The following is a 17,963-nucleotide window of genomic DNA, read 5'->3' as shown; positions in this document are numbered from 1 at the left end:
TTAGATCTAAAAAAGATCTCTATATCTAAAACTTTACTTATTTCATCTTTTTTTTTTGAGATTACACAGTACAACGCAGAAGTAATAGATAATTCTAGCCCTCCGATCTAATCAAATGAACGGCACACAGTTATTTGAGTGTACCACAACAAAACTCAATAAATATATAATACAACTCTAGCTTCTCCTTCCAGATTCTTCCGTCCCTCTCTCTCTCTCCGTCTCTCCCATCGGTCTCTTCTTGTCGCCAAAAAAAGGCTCGTCCTCTCTCTCCCTCGGTCTCTCCAGATCAGTGTTTTAAATAGCGTGCTAAGCCTCTTAGCGGCAGTCTCTCTAAAAGGCTAAGAAAAGCTTGTGTACTATGCACGACATATAGTTAGGCTAGTGTATTAAAGGTAAAGGAAGCTTCAAATCCAGGGATCCCAGTCCTCATTTCCTTTCTTCTAGACATGTGCCATTGCATCATCAAAGCATCTACAGTAGAAAGAATAGCATGATCGATTAGGCAAGCTTTCCTAAAACAGATAAATGCTTTTATCTTGAGTAACATTGTTGTTTTACTAATCAACTAAGAAACAAGATTATAGGGCCAGGTAAGAAAAATAAAATAAATATATGATATCCATCCATTTTGCCATTACCCTGTCGACATCTTGACTTGATCAAAGTCAGGTCAATAAGAACTTGATAAATGTTTTCTGTTTTTGCTCTTACATACCAGACTAATAATGAGATGGCAATGAATGAAATCAAGACGACAAAAACAGAAAACATTGAGCACGACGCTATGTTGGGGTGGTTGTTTTGTTTAATCAGAAAGGCAGGCAATTATGTGCATCTATCGAGACGAGGAAAAGACACTAAACATATATTTCTTTCAAATAAAGGGGTGGCAGCTGGTTAATCCTGATGCTAAGTAGCATTTCATGACAACATCACCTTAATTCCAAATGACTAGTACAAAATGCAGCAGCCAAAATAAATTATACATCAACAGAATTTTATCACCCTTTCCACAAACCTTGGAGGAAGGAAATGAAGAATCTTGCAATATGCTGATCATAAAATCCAAAGTCCTGATCCGGATCAAGCGGACCTCAAGGTCACTAGGAGCAGACATGCTGAACGCAACAAGCCTGTTCTCTCTCTTCATCCAATCACACATCATTTTGGCCTCCTTTGCAATACCCTTGAATTGAAACCATACAGAAAGAAATTGGTGCACTTGTTAAGATTCAGCAAATTTTAGCAATAGGCATGATGCAGGCAGACACATACCAGCATTGCAGCAGCAGAAGCAGTTTTGAGGTTCACAAGGCCTAAGGCGCACATACGAATCACACTGCTCTGCTGGATCATGTCATCAGTAGGCTTAGCGCCACGCTTCAGCAGCTCACGCATCAGGTCAGCCTCCTTTGTGATACACTTGAAACCAATGTATAGCATTAGTCAAAAGATCATAAAAACTCAATACTCTATAAGGTACCCAAAGAATCACTGCTTCTTTACTGAAGGTGTATGTGCTAAGTTGGATAGGAAGTCCAAGCTATCCACACGGAAAACACGTGAAACAGTAAGCATGTGTGACTAGGGTTCATGAGGCCACACTTAATATTGTGCAATCACTTCTAAAGTGCACTAGTTAATATTATGTTTGCCAAACTTGATTAGAATAGCAACAAAAAAAACTCACAATTCAAGCCTTAAAGGGTTTTTTTTTTTTGACATGCAATCAAGATTAAAGAATGCAGGTTGACTGTCCATTGCTAGATAGGCTGCTTGTCAACTTGCTAAAAGAATCCATGTTAATAAGCCATCAAATGTGTGAGTTAGGCAAGGATTTCACCTATGATAAAATTTATAAATTAAAAAAAACATGAAGCCAGACTATAAACCTTAAAAATTGCAATTAATTCCTTTGCAGGTCATATAGTGGTCACTGATTATCACAATTCACACCACTTTTTGCAGCGGCCGAATTCAAACACTGCCAAGGAAATAGTATTATAGTTTTGTTTGATCAAAGCGAGGCACATACCACAAAAGCAATGATGGAAGGAACAGAAAATTTGTCCCCTGTACTGCAGAGTGAGAGTGCACAGTCCTTGATAATGCTACTTTGAATGAAATTGTTGACTGGTAAGAGCTTGTCCGGCCAATGTTTCACATGAGTCTTCCACTCGGACATAAGTTCCTCCTCCATCTCGAGACACTAATTGAAAATTGCATTTTGCAATCATTTCGTGTATACAGTTTCAGTTAGAAAATCGATTGTTTAGCAATGAAGCAGGAAAATTACTTACAGATTTGACAACATCAGCAATAACATATCGGGCAGCAGGACCCAACAGCCAATCAGGATTCTGGCTGGCAGCAGGATCCAAAAGCCAATCAGGATTCTGGCTGGGAGCAGCTTCTGCAACAAACTTCAAAGCATTGCGGCGGTAATACTCCTCAAGGTAGTTGCAATAGTCAGACCACTCAGTGGAACCGGAGAATGGAACCAGCCTTTCCCACCCCCATAGTTTCTCCGCAAAATCTTCTTTTTCTGAAAGTAAATAATGCCCAAAATAAAATTACATACGAAGCATATTGCATGAGAAATATGAAATACTCGTAGTAATCAGAATTGTTGTGATTAAATTCACTGTGTCTTACTCTTTTTAGAATCTTTCATCTTTTTCTGAACTTGAGGATTTAATACGTCTGGAATGCCACCCCTGTACAGTAACAATATAGTATCACAATGTGTATCATCAAGTAACAAACTAATCCTCTTAGACCATATGTAGCTGCATCATGAAAGAAAAAAGCATATGAAACATCCATACCCTGTGATATTTGCTGCTTCAGCAGCAGCAATGCCATTCCCATCACCGCCATGGCCATTAATACTAGCAGATTCTTCCTTATCAATCTTGTTCCCAGAAGCAGCAAAAGAAGACTTTAACATTATGTCAATCATAGCATACAAGGTTCGGATCCGTATTAGGCGCGTGTGGTTAAGGTCCAAAGGTATGTCATCGTCCTCGATGTCAAGAAGCATGTTATTTTCACTCATCCACTGAAGCATTCTTTCAGCCTCCTTTGCGGCACCCTTAAATCGAAGCCACCCATCACATTGCAGTTAATGCCCATAAGTTAGTGGTAAAACACAAAAGAAACAAATAGATGAATTACTGATATTAAGCGAATTTTTGCAGGCAAGGCAAGCACATACCAACATGGCAGCGGAGGCAGCGACAGAAAGGCATGAAGTGCAGTTCATAAGGCTCAACGAACACATGCGTATCTCGCTGCTCTGGTAGATTAAGTAGTCATCACTGGGACTAGCACCACGCCTCAGCAACTCACGCGTCAGGTCAGCCTCCTTGGAAATACACTAGAAACCCATTCTTTGCATTAGTACAGATACGGTAAGAAGTCAAACAAGATTATCCTTATACCATCCAACTCGTCTAGTTGAATTTGGGTGCCAACTTCGTTTTATATAAAGGCCCCAAGGTCCTCCTAGCCTGACCCTATTTTTTTTATATGCTACCAAAAGATTCCAACTATTCTACTGAAGGTGTATGTAGAAAGTTGAATTTGTGCCAGTCAAGCTACTGACATGGATAATACCAATAAACATTGAAGACCAAGGCTACTCCTACACAGTTACTAACTTGCAGCTAAACCTACACAGTACACAGATACTTTAGCGATGTTTAAATAAAACCAAATGTTAGGTAAATCCAAGCTCCGGATTTAACTTCAATAAAAGAAGTGCAGTCAAAACTGCAAACATTAAAACATGTCATTAATTTGCACTTCGTATTGAGGTTTGTTGGTGATTACAATATGCAGATCATAGTTTGTACAACTGCTCAAATTATTAAAACATAGTAGTGTTTTCAAGATTGAGATGAGACCACTGTGGCCACTAGACCGACTATGCTCTGACAATAATTGGAACTAATTTTCTAGGAAAGGTTCAATATAGTTTCAGCCCGAAGGGTTCTCTTTTTCAAAAAAAAAAAGAAAAGAAAAGAAACTCCAAATAGGTTTTTCCCCCTTCCCAATCCAGCTCATTGCAGGAAACATTAGGTAAATGTAAATATGATGCAGAGAGAGGATAATGCGTCACTTATCAGTCAAATTCAAGAAAACGATTTGTTCGCTTTGTTAGGGCAGGTGAGGAGCGTACCAACAAAGCGGCAGAGAAAACATCAGAAAAATTGCCCCCAGCTTTGAAGGTGACTGAATGTGCACGCTCATGGATCAGGCAACTCAGAATGATCGTTTTGCTCGGTAACATCATATCCACTTTAGATTTCATCCGGATTTTCCACTCAGACGCGAGTTGCTCCTCCTTCTTGAGACACTGCTTGAAACCAGACAGTTGCAGCATCGATCATTGCAGTTTAAGTTGTCAAACAAGATGTGTGAACAGAAAAGTAGAAGCAGGATATGATTGGGTGGTTTAATAAGGGGCAGGGGGTTACTTACAATATCAGCAAGAGCGGCTATTCTGCTACCCGTAGCAGCTGCAGCACCAGGAACGAGCTGACCACCATTGCGATGGTAATACTCTTCAGCATTGCGACGGTAATACTCTTCAAGATACTTGCTATAGTCAGACCACGACATGCCCTCCCATGGTAGCAGCCTGTCCCATCCCCATGTTTTTTCCAAGAGATCTTTCGAAACAAGTAGAAATTACCATTTATGACGAGAGAAGAAATCATGAGAAAAATATGTTTGTAGAACAGATACATAGACAAAAATGACGAGGAAGTAGCCAGGGTTACTGGAATAGGCGGCATGTAATTAATTAAACAGAAAGGCGGTAGCATGAGGGAAAAAAATAGCACATCATCGCGTAGAACAAAATAAGATTTCAGTAATAACGAACAAAGGGGTGGGGAGGGAATACATCGATCGGGTTCTTAATCTCTGAATCAAATCCTACCATGGTACTTGACAACGGCTGACGGCGGCATCCTCTTTATACCATCCTCCTCCTCTTTCATCTCCATCGTTTCGATTTGACTCTCAACACACTCCCTGTCCCTGATATCTAGCATGCGCTTGCGCTCCATCTTCTTCTCCACGAGCCCGGGGCCGTCGCAGCGCCCCGCTGAGGGGGTGCTCCGGCCGTTCATGATCGCAATCCGGCCCGAAGTTGCGCCGCCTCCCTCCATCCTCTCGCTCTCCGACTACAACAACTCCGATCCGATGTAGGGTTCCTAACCGCGGATGGCGAAATCCGGATGGCGGGATGGGTAACGGAGAGGTGAGGAAATGTTGGACTCGGCCGTCACCACGCCAGGCCGCAATAGGCCGAACTGCGTCAGCACGGAGCCCGACCCATCACATGCGATGGGCCGAAACCGACCGGCCCTGTTAAAGCACAAATTATTTGGAATTTACGTTGCGTGCACCACTGCGGGAGTGCGGTGCGGACTGCGTCTGGCGTGCGGGTCCCAGCACGCGAACCCTAGATCCGGAAGCCGCACTCGGGCGGGCAGGCGACCGCCTTATCCCCGAGCAAGACCAGGGCGCGGCCGGAACCGGGAGCCCCGTCGCCGGCCACGCCCCCCACCCACCGCTCGCGCGCGTCTCGTCGTCGTTGAGCTCCTCCGCTTCCGCTGCCGGGAGTCCTGCCCTCGCGCCGCCGACACCGGCGGGTAGGATCACGGCGCCCTCGACCCGCAGATCCGGCCGCGGCTCAGGTAATCGAAGCGCCTGCTCTGTGGGAGCCCAGTGCTTCCTGGGGCTGGGTTCTTGACTTCTCTCTCATTGAATTCGGCTTGATTAACCCGAGTCGGGCACACGGATCCGTACTCTACCGAAAACCAGAACGAAGGATTAGGTTTTTCTGTGCTCGCTTATCTGCTGCTTGCTTTTCTCAAAGTAATGTATCATGGTACACTGAACGCCTCCTCTCTGTGATTCAGAAAAGGAGCAGTAAGTTCACTTCACATGGGCGTTGTATGTATCATGGTACACTGAACGCCTCCCCTCCTCTGTGTGACTGAGCAAAGGAGCTGCAAGTTCACTTCTTCACATGCACGTTGTATGAGCTTTTAGTATTTCATCCTGGAAGATATATATGTTTAAAATGCACATTGAATCAAAATAATGCTATTGTTCCCGCACCAGTTAATTTCAAGTTTTGATTGTGGAAAAAAGAGGCAACCTATTACTAGTTTTGCCATGTATTCCGCTCACTAGGGCATGATTGGTTCTGGTTTCTAGGTAACATGGCTCGCGAGTCCCTGCATGTGGGAGCACCTTGTTTGGCTTACGTTACCATCCGTACCATCTCATCGCAGAACTTGACTGGTTGGTCTCTCCCTACTTGCCTCGTGCATGTGCCAAGAGAGCAGTGGACGTGTGACGTGCACTGCGTGAGCTGGGCTTGCCAGAAACTGAATCCGATTTCATTTCTCGGGCTGATTTGGACCCACAAATCTTGACCCACGTGGATGTCTGGCCAACCAAATATCTACCTCCTGCATGCTGCGTCCAACCAGCCTGGTCGGACCACGTGCGGGAAACCAATCATGCCCTAGTCATTTCCATAGAAGCAGTACCTTCTGTTTGCGCATTAAATCCTATTTTTCTACAACTATTTGCGGAGCTGAACTCCTGATGTTTGGGTTGTTATTAAACATTGGAGATTTTTGTTGCCTCTTTAGAATTGTTTAATAGACGCACGTGCAGTGTCTAAAAGAAATCAGTTATTAGTAGCCTAATTCTTGAATGTGTTGTCCCTTTGTAGGAAGGAGATACTTATGGCGAGGGGACAAATACTAGCTGTTCTTCAAATAGGTGGAGAATTCACCACCGATGAAGATGGACACATGTCATATTCTGGTGGAGAGGCACATGCTATGCATGTCCAAAGTGACTGGACTTTTAGCGCATTTAAGCAAGAGATATCGTCGACACTTAACAATCTGAAGCTCGACCAGTTCGCATTCAAGTATTTCCTTCCAAAGAATGATAAAACTTTGATCTCTATTTCCAATGACAAGGACCTACGACGCATGGTTGAATTCCATGCGGAGTCAGATTCAACATACATTTATGTCATGAAGAAAGCTGACAACAGGTACTTGTCTAGTGTCCTAATATCTTGTGGTTGCATTAGTAAATTGCAGAATGACATGAGGCAACTTTTTCAGGTCAAAGAGCATTGTTGCTGTCTCAGCCACTCCCACAGATGCCTTTGCCATTTCCCCAACAACTCAGGATGGGTCTAAGAGACAAAAGGTTTGTGCAAGTTGGAAGAATGTGATAACTGGAGTTGGCCAAGTGTTTGAAGGCCCTAAGGATTTCCGTGATGCCTTACATAAGTATGCCATTGCACATAGATTCCATTATAGATTTATCAAGAACGATTCATCTCGTGTGACTGCTGAGTGTACTGGTGAAGGTTGCCCATGGCGAATACATGCTTCTAAGTCCCCTGCAAAGAAAGAATTTATGATCAAGAAAATATCTGAAAGTCACACCTGTGAATCAGAAACAGTCAAAAGTAATCGGTTGGCTTCTCAACGATGGGTTGCTAGTGTCATAAAAGAAAAGTTGCGTGATAGTCCAAACTACAGGCCAAGAGATATTGCAAATGATCTTCAACGAGAGTATGGACTATGCCTGAACTATTCACAGGCTTGGCGTGGAAGATCAATTGCTCAGAAGGAACTCTATAGTACACATGAAGAGGCATGCAGTCAGCTGCCTTGGTTTTGTGAAAGGATTGTAGAGACAAACCCTGGAAGTGTGGCAACTGTAGTGGCCTTGGAAGATTCAAAGTTTCGTTTCTTTGTTGCATTCCATGCATCGCTCCATGGTTTTGAGCACGGGTGCAGGCCACTCCTTTTTCTTGAAGCGATAACTGCAAAGCCGAATAAGCATTGGAAGCTACTGGCTGCTGCTTCAGTTGATGGTGAAGGTGATGTGTTCCCAGTTGCTTTTGGTGTTGTGGATGATGAGTCACGTGAAAATTGGAATTGGTTTCTCGAGCAACTAAAATCTTCACTTGGGACATCTCGAACCATCACATTCATATCGAATGGAGAACATGGACTTTGGGATGTAGTATCTTCGGTTTTCCAAGAGAGTCATCATGGCTACTGTGTGGAGTCTCTTATTGAAGAATTTAAGACGCAACTGGATGATGCATTGACTGAGGAACTAAAAGATTCCATGGTTGAGCATCTTAAGAAGGCCATATATTCATGCACAGCTGATGAGTTCAATCAGTATATTGAGCTCATCAAAAGTGAATCTGACAAGCTTGCTGATTGGCTCTTGGAGATCAAACCTGACCAGTGGTCAGATGCTTTTTTTAAGGGATCACGTCATGGACAGTATTCTTGTAATGTTTTTGGCACTGTGTCTGAGTGGATTCCCACAAGATATGAGCTTTCAGTTGTGCAATTGGTTGACACGATAAGGTGCAAGCTGATGGAGATGATGTACACACGCAGGGAGTCTTCCAATGCATGGACTGAGGTATTAACACCGGCAGCCAATCAGAAACTTCAGGAAGAGGTGAACAAAGCCCACACCCTCAATGTCCTTCCAGCAGAAAACGATGAAAATGGCAACATGTTTAAGGTCTGTGATGACTCAGTTAATGTTGTCAACCTTGACACATGGGAATGCACCTGCCAAAGGTGGCATATTTCTGGACTGCCATGCATGCATGCGATTGCTGTACTGGACCGCACCGGGCAATATGCATATGACTACTGTGTGAAGTACTTCACAACAGCATGCTACCGCTTGACCTACTCCTTGTCAATAAATCCCATACCTGATGTAGTTGTGCCACCTACATTAATCGACCCAGCTCAGAGCCCAGCAACATACCCATGCCCACTGCGAACCCGCCGTCGGGTTGGCCGGCCAAAAGAGAAGCCTGCTGATCCTCGCATTGCAATCAAGAGGGCAGTGCGCTGCAGCAGGTGCAAGGGTTATGGCCACAACAAGGCAACCTGCAAAGTTCCTGTCAGCACATAGTATTTACTCATTGAATCAGTTGTGCAATGTACATTAGGGTGGAGAGTTGTTCGTGTTAGTCTCTGCAATGTTAGTGCTGATGTTTCTTTTGATAGTCTGTGATACATGCTAGGGTTGATCTCTGCAGCAGTTGCAAGGGTTATGGCCACAACAAGGCAACCTGCAAAGTTCCTATCAGCACATAGTATTTAATCATCGGATCAGTTCTGCAATGTACATTAAGGTGGAGAGTTGTTCATGCTATTGTTCTCAAAAATGCTAGTTCTGATGTTTCGTTGGATAGTCTATGATACATGCTAGGGTTGATCTTAGCTCTGAATTGATCTGTATTTTCACCGTTGCTTAGACTTACTGTATTAGTCTGTGAGTAAAACACTGTAGCTAACACTTGGGAAAGCCTTGGAGGGTCTGTGTCTTATACTCGTTGCGATCCAATATGCTCACTTTGTTTTCCGTTGTGGCTGCTGTGTGGCTTCCTCACCATCTGAGCAAGACTATCATTCCTTGAAGCCCTACATTATTTTGTTTGCTGTTCATTGACGTCCTCACATTCCACTGGTTCTTTCAGGATTAGTTTCTAAGGCCGTGTTTAGTTGGTGAAGGAAAAAAAATTCTGTGACATTGTAACACTTTCGTTTGTTTGTGGTAATTATTGTCCAATCATGGACTAACTAGACTCAAAAGATTCGTCTCGTAAATTTCGACCAAACTGTGCAATTAGTTTTTATTTTTGTTTATATTTAATACTTAATGTATGTGTCTAAAGATTTGATCTGACGGAAAATCTTTTGGGTGAAAGTAAACAAGGCCTAATTGCCAGAGCACTCAACACTGGCCCCTGTTCTTTTGGCATCGCACATTCTGCTGTTTTGACATGTTTTCTGCGCTTCGCTTGCCATGCTAAAAAGAGCTATTGTGCATCGCATTGGCATTTAGCCAGTTAATGTTTGTGTTTTTTTAACATATTTGAGTCCCATCAAAAACATATTCTTATTTGTTTACCCTTTGTTCTTTGATTGACGGAAGGCGAGACTTGCAATGTTTTTGGAAATTATTTCAAAAACTATTTATATTAGGAAATGTGCAATGTTTAGATCATTTGACAAGTATAAATTACTCCCTCCGTAAAAGAAAAAACGAACTGTTGCGATTTTTTTTTTAAAAAAACTATTGTTTGGGCCTCGGGGACTCCAAGCGTCGCCGCCCGTCTCCTTCTCTTCCTGCAGCCTGCGCGCACTCACGCCGCCTCGTATCCGTCCACGGTCCACCGAGCCGTCCGAGCGAGCATGTCGCCCTCCGTCCACCGCGCGCGGCGCAAGTACGCGGCGGCGCTGCTGTCGCCGTCCTCCCTCCATCACCTGGTAATGAGCCGCTACACTACACCTTCCACGAGGTGACCCCTCGTTTCTTCCACACGCATCGTGCTGCGCTGTGCTACATTGCCGCTACTAAGTCGGTCGTTGCTGTGTGCTTGATCAATGCAGCGCGTCCCGGCCCAGTTCGCGGCGCAGCTCGTCGGCGAGGAGGGCACGGCCACGGGGGATGGCAGCAGGGCGGCGGCGGTGGTGCTGCTGGTGAGCCCGTTCGGTAAGGTCTGGCGCGCGGAGCTTCGCCGTGCGGGCGGAGGTGGCGCGGGGTCGTCGTCGTCGTCGTGGCAGCTCGGCGGTGCCTGGGCTGAGTTCGCGGCCGCGCACGGCATCGGCGCCGGGTGGAGCGTGGTGTTCAGGCTGGAGCGGCGCGGGGTGGCCACGGTTAGGGCGTTCGACGCCGCCGGCTGCCTCGCGCGGTTCTGCACGCCTCACGCAGGTGAACGTCACCGGACATGTTTATAATCAAACTAATCGGCAAATACTGGTGCTGTTTGTTTGAACGATTCTTTCGCATGGCTGCACAGGTGTGACAGCAGGCAAGAACAGGCCCCGGTTCATGAGAGTGCTTCACACTGAAGACCTGGAAAAGATGGTGACCAAACTCTCACCCATCTCTCCATTCACTGAACACATACACCAACTAGCATGCTGTCACATGCGTAGTTTAATGTTCTAATGGAACCTGGAAAATTTGCCATCGAGAGCACATTGCATTTCCATCTGTATCTAATGTTGATACACATACATGGGGGCATATGCCATTATAAGATAACAAACAACATTCACCATTCTAATGTAGCTATTTGTGCCACATTGGCCGCTGTTTCTTTTGTTTGCAACATTCTTTCAGAGAATTCCTGATAAATTCGTGCAAGAACACCTGACTGGAAGCTGGTCGAGCACGCAGAAGGCCATGGTTTTCAGCCCTCTTGGCAAGTTCTGGCATGTTGAACTAGACCGTGGTCAGTCGGGGGTGCTACTTGGAGATGGCTGGTCGCAGTTTCTAAGCGCTCACGATCTCTCTGAAGGGAACATCCTTCTGTTCCGGTATGAAGACAACATGGTGTTCACAGTTGAGGCGTTCCTGCAGAACGGGTACTCGAAGGAGCATGGAGCAGCAGCTGCAGACATGACTGATGACTTGATAGTGACAGGTCCAAGCACCGTGCCGCAACAAGGTGAGCCAGCACAGTGTACAAGTCCTGAATGGCTTTAGTTATGGATTGTCACTTTGATGATAATGTTTATATGGATTGTGCAGGTGATAAAGAGCTTGGTGTTTCACCTGTCAAGAAGAAAAAGAAGACCAGGAATGAAAGTACCTGCGTGGATGTATATCACGAAAAAACAAATCTTTCCCCAATTTCTGCGAAGAAGGATCTATCGCAGAACAAACTTGTCTGTGCCGTGCCATGTCATTCACTCACAAAGCGGGTTACTAGCAATGATCTCAAACGCCTATTTGTGAGCACTAAATTCCTGCTATTTCTATTTAGTTTAATTTTCTGATAAACATACTTGTCAACAAATGAGAAATTAAACCCAGTGCAACTTGCTCTGCTAAATTTTGCAACTCAGGTCTTCTTAGTGAGTATCTTCTCAGTTTTGACAGATAAACATGCAAATTTCAAATTCTGTTTTAAAACCCACGCCACATCAGTTTCAATAATCTAGTTCATCTGATTATTTGTGGGATACTGTATTCAGGAAACTGTTTGTGCAATACCTTGAGATAAATGGTTAAAGTGACCTAGTCCTGAATTAATAGTTTGGATTCACAAGATATTTACCTCATTCTAATCTAAAAATGAAAACCAGTAAAACACGCTTGAATTATACAATTGTTTTCAGAAAAGGTAACAAAACCACTACCATATTACACTTGTTTCAAGCTAGGAAGATGTGTTTTTACAATACACAAAAAACTCTACCAAAAGTCCATGCTCTACATCATAACTCCTCTTCATCATATTCGATTAGTTGTACTTGCAAACTCTGTTATTCACAAAAGTTGTCATGCCCCTGTCTGAAGCATTTATGCAAATTGTGGTAATAATGCAGAGTTTGAAAGGGTCCTTTTGCTCTTCGGTTGGTCTTTTGGAAGCATGTGAAATCACACTGAAAACATCGGTGGGTAACACACGATCTTGGTCCGTATGCTTCAGAAACGCCATCAACTATGGCTACTTAAGTGGACCAGGCTTGAAAAGGTTTTGCAGCGAAAACAACCTAAAAGAAGGCGACTGCTGCACCTTCAGAGTCATCGAAACAACTGTCTGGCATGTCACAATTATGTCCAGCTAGTAGGAGGCTAGGAGTTAGTTTCAATATTTTGCTTGCCAACTCCACTTGTGACAGTTCAGTTCTTGGCTAGTTATTTTCATGTGGATGTTAGTCTCTGTTAGTGTGAGAATATAGAACTCAGTATGGTAGTCTAAGGAATATTGGGCCACTGAAAGTTTGAAGCATCAGTATATTTGTTTGTTTGTTTATTTATTTATTTATTTATTTATTTATCTATTTATTTATCTATCTATTTATTTATCTATTTATTTATTTATTTATTTATTTATTTATTTATTTATTTATTTATCTTGTTGGCAGATTACTTGATGCACACTGGTAGATTTTTAAGCTCATTTCTTTCCATGTCCACATTCTGCACCTGCTAATGCTAATTTGGTCACTTATCAGTTGCATATACATGCAAAATTGGCTGTGGGACATACAGAATGGTGGCTATTTGCCAACGGACACTAGGAAAAATTAGATTGCTCAAAGACACTCCGTTTCTTGTCAAATTTGCTGGTGGACACTACATTTAATCAAACATTATTACAAAATAGATATAAAATCATATAAGTGCTAGAAAATTATACTATAAACTTTTTATACTCTATATGATGAGAACTATAGTGTAAAAATATTGTTTTGCACTGAAATGACCATTTTGCCCCTCTTCATAAATAGACAAAGATAACCATGGTTAATTAGTTAATATATTAGTAAGATACTAAAAATACTAAACAATATTTTTACACTACAGTTCTCATCATGTAGAGTGTAAAAAATTATAGTATAATTTTCTAGCACTTATATGATTTTATATCTATTTTGTATTAATGTTTGATTAGACGTAGTGTCCGCCAGCAAATTTGACAAGAAATGTAGTGTTTTTGAGCAATCTAATTTTTCTTAGTGTCCGCTGGCAAATGGCCACGATTCTGCATGTCCCACAGCCAATTCTTCTTTTTAAGAAGCAGAATGGAAAATAAGACCCAGATGTTCAGAGGATAAGAGCACATGGTAATTGTGAGCTAGTTTTGTGCAGGGAATCGATACTTGGCACAACTTTTTTTTTGCTGGTTCAAAGCAAAATCTCTCGTCTGGCTTCAATATGGAAGTGGTTCTTGACCCAATGCAGGCTTTGTCCTCTAAATTTTTCACTAAGGTGATGGAATTACACTCTTTTCAGATTAGCACGACTGCGCAGGTCTGATAAAACCTACTAGTTCCGATAGTTGCCTCACAGAACAGCTCGCCTTTTCTTTTCCTTCTACTTTCTTCAGATTCTTTGGTTTGCAGCTTGGTAAGATCTGCATAAATCTTGTTTAGAACCAACAGTGAAGTTCCTGTCACTTGCCATATGGCAGCATTAAGTTGAAGATTTGGAGTGAAGATTGTGCCACCGAGGAGCTATCTGAACTAGGTGAGAATTAGGTTCTTAAGTTTGGTTCACTGAACAATAGATAATACCTATGATGTCAAAATCAAGAAGGATAGTTTATTAGCTTCAGGGTGCTTAAATAATCATTCAAAAACAGAACCTTTATTAGGTGAAAAGGTTTGTTAAATCGTACTTGATAACTACCAGAACAACTAGGTTAGTAAAACCTTAAGGATTGTTCCAGCAAGACTATAGCATTAACATTGGTTAATCCTCCAGAAACCTGGTGTACTTTTCCAGAGAAAACTGGCACTCCCCAAGTACAGAAAAGGCTCTTGCAGCAACTCTCTTAGCTGTATAACACAGTCTGAAGATGGTTCTCCTCCATCCAATGTTGTCTAAAGTGGCGACCTAATTCTCTATCACCTTTTGTTCCTTCAGCAATAGAAAAACACAAAAGAAGTCGCAGAAGCTGTTTGAAGCTTAGACTTCCATAAATTAAATATGAACTATGGAGACATATATTGTGATATTCTCCTTGAAGTGTCCTCTAGACATCTGCTTAATATTTTTTTGCTTTCTAAAAAAATGGATTCAATAATTCATAACTGTCTTGCACAAATTTTGCTTGATCTGATCTGCATATATACATTTTAGTTTCTGCATACAGTCGTATACATGAAATCTTGTAGATGTCTCACAATTTGCACAGTTGAAAGTGAAAGGATTTGAGTATATGCCTTGGGAATTTTCTACTTTCTCAGAACGACATCTCGACCATCTCTTGGGAATATTCAGATTCACCAGTCTTGTTCACAAAATCTGTGGTTTGACAGTCAAAGACACAGTAATTTGTAATTGCACCGCACTGGAGAATGTAAGTGGTATAAAGTGATCCCCAGGACAGTTGATTCGGCACCATTGGTCTAAAGCAATGATCTTTTTGGGATCATTTTCCAACAAGAGGTCCAATGAATTGTCACAAATCATTGGCTCGTTCTTATCTAACAGGAGGACATTTGCCCTGGGAGGATTTGATACCCCTAAAGTTTTTGGCTTGAGAAGCTTGATACCCCTAAAGTGATGATGGCTAGAGGGGGAATTTCGAACGTTAACGGAAAGAAAGGATGAGAGCTCAGAGACAAATTCTTGTGATCCCTCTAAGTTGGATAGAACCTTTTGCCGGGAAAGCTTGCTTCACATGTTCTTAAGAGTTTGGATGCTGGCGATCCTTGTCGGACGTGTTATATTATTATGTGTGTTGATTCAGGTGTTAAAAAAAATTCAGTTTAAGTGAAATCAATTAAAATATGTCAAGTCTGATTTGTATTGTGATGGATTTATATAGCAGTCGAACATATGCATGCAGAATGAGATAAAATTGCGCAGGCAACACATCAAACTACACATCAAAAAAATTGTGCTCATCAGAATTCAGAATCTGACTGCCAACTTGCATTGTGATAGCATGGAGGAAATGTCATGGCAGCGTGCACGGGAGGTGACTAATGCAAAGATTGATTGGTCATCTAACGTGACACCGTGATCGGCAGAGAGCCAGGGACATCCGGACATGGTTAGGTTACATTGCTAGGCTGGAACACGGTTCTGGGCTATGAGATACCACTATGCATCAATGCGTGAAACGGGGACAAGTTCACGGGACAAATGTGTTCTTGATCAAACTTTTGTCGGAGAAAATAGCCATCTTCACATTTTATAAATTCTTCAATGGTCCATTTTGCGGCTGAGAGTTTTAAACGGCGTGGGGGTATATATAGCTGTAGAATATGTTCACTTGATTGAAAAGACTATACTATCGACAACCAAAATGCCACTCTGATCCATTTGTGGGCGAAATTGTTTTCTGTTTTGCAACACGGATATTAATTTCAAAATTACTATGAAAAGAACAGTCAATGATCAAGCATTTTTCTTTTCATTTTTGTGGAAATGTCAAGCCAATCGTATTTAGAAAACAGTTTAGTCATGTGATATATTATATCTGAGGTTTGAGAAATGATCACTTGGCCCGTTTTCTTCAGAAGCCACTCAGATATAAATAAAATATTTCAACGTTTGGAAACAGAAAAATTGGATAAATATTTTGCAAAATTATTTACAAACCAAATTTAATAGTAGAAAAGAGATTACTGATCCAAAACGTTTGGAAACAGAAACAATGAGAAGCCTAACATCTTTATTTGCGAGCCTCACTTGAAAGAAATACGGCAATTCTTAAATAAGTTAAACTGCTCAAGTAGATGTGTTTGGTCACTATGTTAAACTTAGATTCCGGTCTAAATTTTTAATTTATGTCCTTCCACTTTATCCTAAAGATTATGGAAGGCAGGAAGATGAATACATCACTGGATTCAAACTCATAGAAATATGTTTGCACACAAGTTGATTTCTAGTTTCCCTGTAAACTTATTTTATTTTTCCATCTCTAGTTTAATTAGATAGCCGAGGAATAAACCGTTTATTTTGTTCACTAATGGTAATTGGTGGCCTTAGACTATATTATGGAATCAATTTTTAATTAGTTCAGTTAAACAAACATCGTCATATTGTGATCGATATTGGTTTTGGTGGTCAAGTTATAGATGATACTATCTGCAAATTAAAAATTAGTTCAGTTAAAAACAAACATCCATGTTGTGATCGATCTAGGTTTCAATGAACAAGTTATGAATGATACTATCTGCAAATTAAAACTGAAGAAAATTGATTTGTCCAGCATATATACAAGTTGAACTGTTGAAGACTAGGACACTGTAGTTTTTTTGTCAATCAGAACAAAGCTATAAGCTAGCATTCCTGATGAGGACAAAAACAGATACAGGAGGAAGCTGGTAGCTTCGTATACAGTCCATCTCTTCATATAATAATTTCTTGTTGAGGCCATATCCCTTGTTTCTCTCAGATCGTAATAACACTCAGGCCAGGCCATCACTGCATAAGTATCCCCTTATTTAGGATAAAAAATGACAAAAAATAAAACAAAGCACAAAACCAGGGAAGCATTTCGTTCCTTCTCGGCAAAGTTGGGACTTGGGAGACAGCAGATTAAATTTGCACATGAATTAGCGTTGTGAGAGTGTGTCCTTTTATTCAGTCCGTTCCGGACACAGTCCCGTTTGTAACGACGATGTTCCTTAATTTTCAATAAATCTCTCTCAGTTCACAAAAAGAAGAACAAAACAAACTAGCTAAGCATTTCATTTTGAAAACCAACTTATTATCCATATATACATACATCCAGAAGCTCATCCAACATTGCCCTTATTTAGGAGGAACTGATTTACACATCCTTACATGCATAGTTACAGATATTTAAGAGTAGGTCGTCGATCTATTGACATGCATGGGGCTTATATAATTATACCAAGCACATACTAATTAATGGGAAATGAACCAAGTAGAGTTGTAACCAACTAGCCATCAACCGAAGAAGCAGAGAAGCAATAGCTAGAGACTAGAGATTAATTATAGCTAGAATAGAGACATGAGCCTGCAGACAGAGAGTAGAGACCCAGATATAGCTAGACCAAAGCTTTCACACATGCATGCATGGTGATCGCGGCGTGCATGGATGGATGGACACCAGGCAGCCTCCATGCACGAGCCTAGCTCGAGGCGGTGGCATGGAACCTGGCGATGTACGCCGACGCCTTCATGTCGACGTCGCGCTCGCCGACGTACCACAGCCCGTCCTCGTCGCTCGGCCGCACCTTCCTGTACGACCGCCGCGGCTGCTCGTCGTCGGCGCCGTAGTACCCGCCTCCTGACCCGAAGCAAGACAGGCTAGCTCCCATTCCGGCGACGACGGCGATCACCTGAAGGCCCACGAAGCTTCTTCTTCTTCTTGCCTCGCGCTAAGCTTCTTGATTTCTGAGAGCACAGACAGT

At 42.2% G+C, this 17,963-nt stretch overlaps 3 protein-coding genes across 4 annotated transcripts; 2 read left to right on the top strand and 1 right to left on the bottom strand.

Moving 5' to 3' along the window:
* On the bottom strand, positions 1-5,253 carry LOC8083483. The gene is made up of 11 exons (XM_002437270.2): positions 4,952-5,253; positions 4,489-4,679; positions 4,187-4,363; positions 3,221-3,382; positions 2,832-3,097; positions 2,659-2,720; positions 2,304-2,548; positions 2,039-2,212; positions 1,279-1,425; positions 1,022-1,189; positions 1-474 (listed from the first exon to the last, which is right to left on the bottom strand). The coding sequence occupies exons 1-11, from the start codon at positions 5,181-5,183 to the stop codon at positions 466-468; spliced, it is 1,833 nt and encodes a 610-aa protein (XP_002437315.2). The 5' UTR covers positions 5,184-5,253; the 3' UTR covers positions 1-465.
* On the top strand, positions 5,439-9,452 carry LOC8083482. 2 transcript variants are annotated; one of them, XM_021449970.1, is made up of 4 exons: positions 5,439-5,714; positions 6,241-6,327; positions 6,767-7,099; positions 7,173-9,452. In XM_021449970.1, exons 3-4 carry the CDS (start codon positions 6,780-6,782, stop codon positions 9,013-9,015), a joined length of 2,163 nt encoding a protein of 720 aa, XP_021305645.1. In that variant the 5' UTR covers positions 5,439-5,714; positions 6,241-6,327; positions 6,767-6,779; the 3' UTR covers positions 9,016-9,452. The 2 variants fall into 2 exon arrangements, with proteins under 2 accessions (XP_021305645.1, XP_002438704.1); XM_002438659.2 differs by lacking the exon at positions 6,241-6,327.
* LOC110431183 (putative B3 domain-containing protein Os06g0632500) lies at positions 10,302-12,116 on the top strand. Its single transcript, XM_021449905.1, has 6 exons — positions 10,302-10,376; positions 10,500-10,839; positions 10,919-10,977; positions 11,236-11,563; positions 11,647-11,849; positions 12,093-12,116. Exons 1-6 carry the CDS (start codon positions 10,302-10,304, stop codon positions 12,114-12,116), a joined length of 1,029 nt encoding a protein of 342 aa, XP_021305580.1.

Source organism: Sorghum bicolor, chromosome 10, assembly GCF_000003195.3.
Source record: "Sorghum bicolor cultivar BTx623 chromosome 10, Sorghum_bicolor_NCBIv3, whole genome shotgun sequence".
Classification (NCBI taxonomy): domain Eukaryota; kingdom Viridiplantae; phylum Streptophyta; class Magnoliopsida; order Poales; family Poaceae; genus Sorghum; species Sorghum bicolor.
Note: the sequence above shows the minus strand (reverse complement) of the source record. Positions and strands in the feature narration are given on the sequence as shown.

Bases quoted from the DNA above. Each gene is read 5' to 3' on its own strand.
- LOC8083483 (XM_002437270.2), bottom strand. From the start codon at position 5,183: ATGGAGGGAGGCGGCGCAACTTCGGGCCGGATTGCGATCATGAACGGC. The intron at 4,680-4,951 runs GTAGGATTTGAT...TTGTTTCGAAAG, and splicing joins AGCCGTTGTCAAGTACCATG to ATCTCTTGGAAAAAACATGG. The intron at 4,364-4,488 runs GTAAGTAACCCC...GGTTTCAAGCAG, and splicing joins TAGCCGCTCTTGCTGATATT to TGTCTCAAGAAGGAGGAGCA.
- LOC8083482 (XM_002438659.2), top strand. From the start codon at position 6,780: ATGGCGAGGGGACAAATACTAGCTGTTCTTCAAATAGGTGGAGAATTC. The intron at 7,100-7,172 runs GTACTTGTCTAG...CAACTTTTTCAG, and splicing joins ATGAAGAAAGCTGACAACAG to GTCAAAGAGCATTGTTGCTG.
- LOC110431183 (XM_021449905.1), top strand. From the start codon at position 10,302: ATGTCGCCCTCCGTCCACCGCGCGCGGCGCAAGTACGCGGCGGCGCTG. The intron at 10,840-10,918 runs GTTTATAATCAA...CAGGTGTGACAG, and splicing joins AGGTGAACGTCACCGGACAT to CAGGCAAGAACAGGCCCCGG. The intron at 11,564-11,646 runs GTGAGCCAGCAC...TGGATTGTGCAG, and splicing joins AAGCACCGTGCCGCAACAAG to GTGATAAAGAGCTTGGTGTT.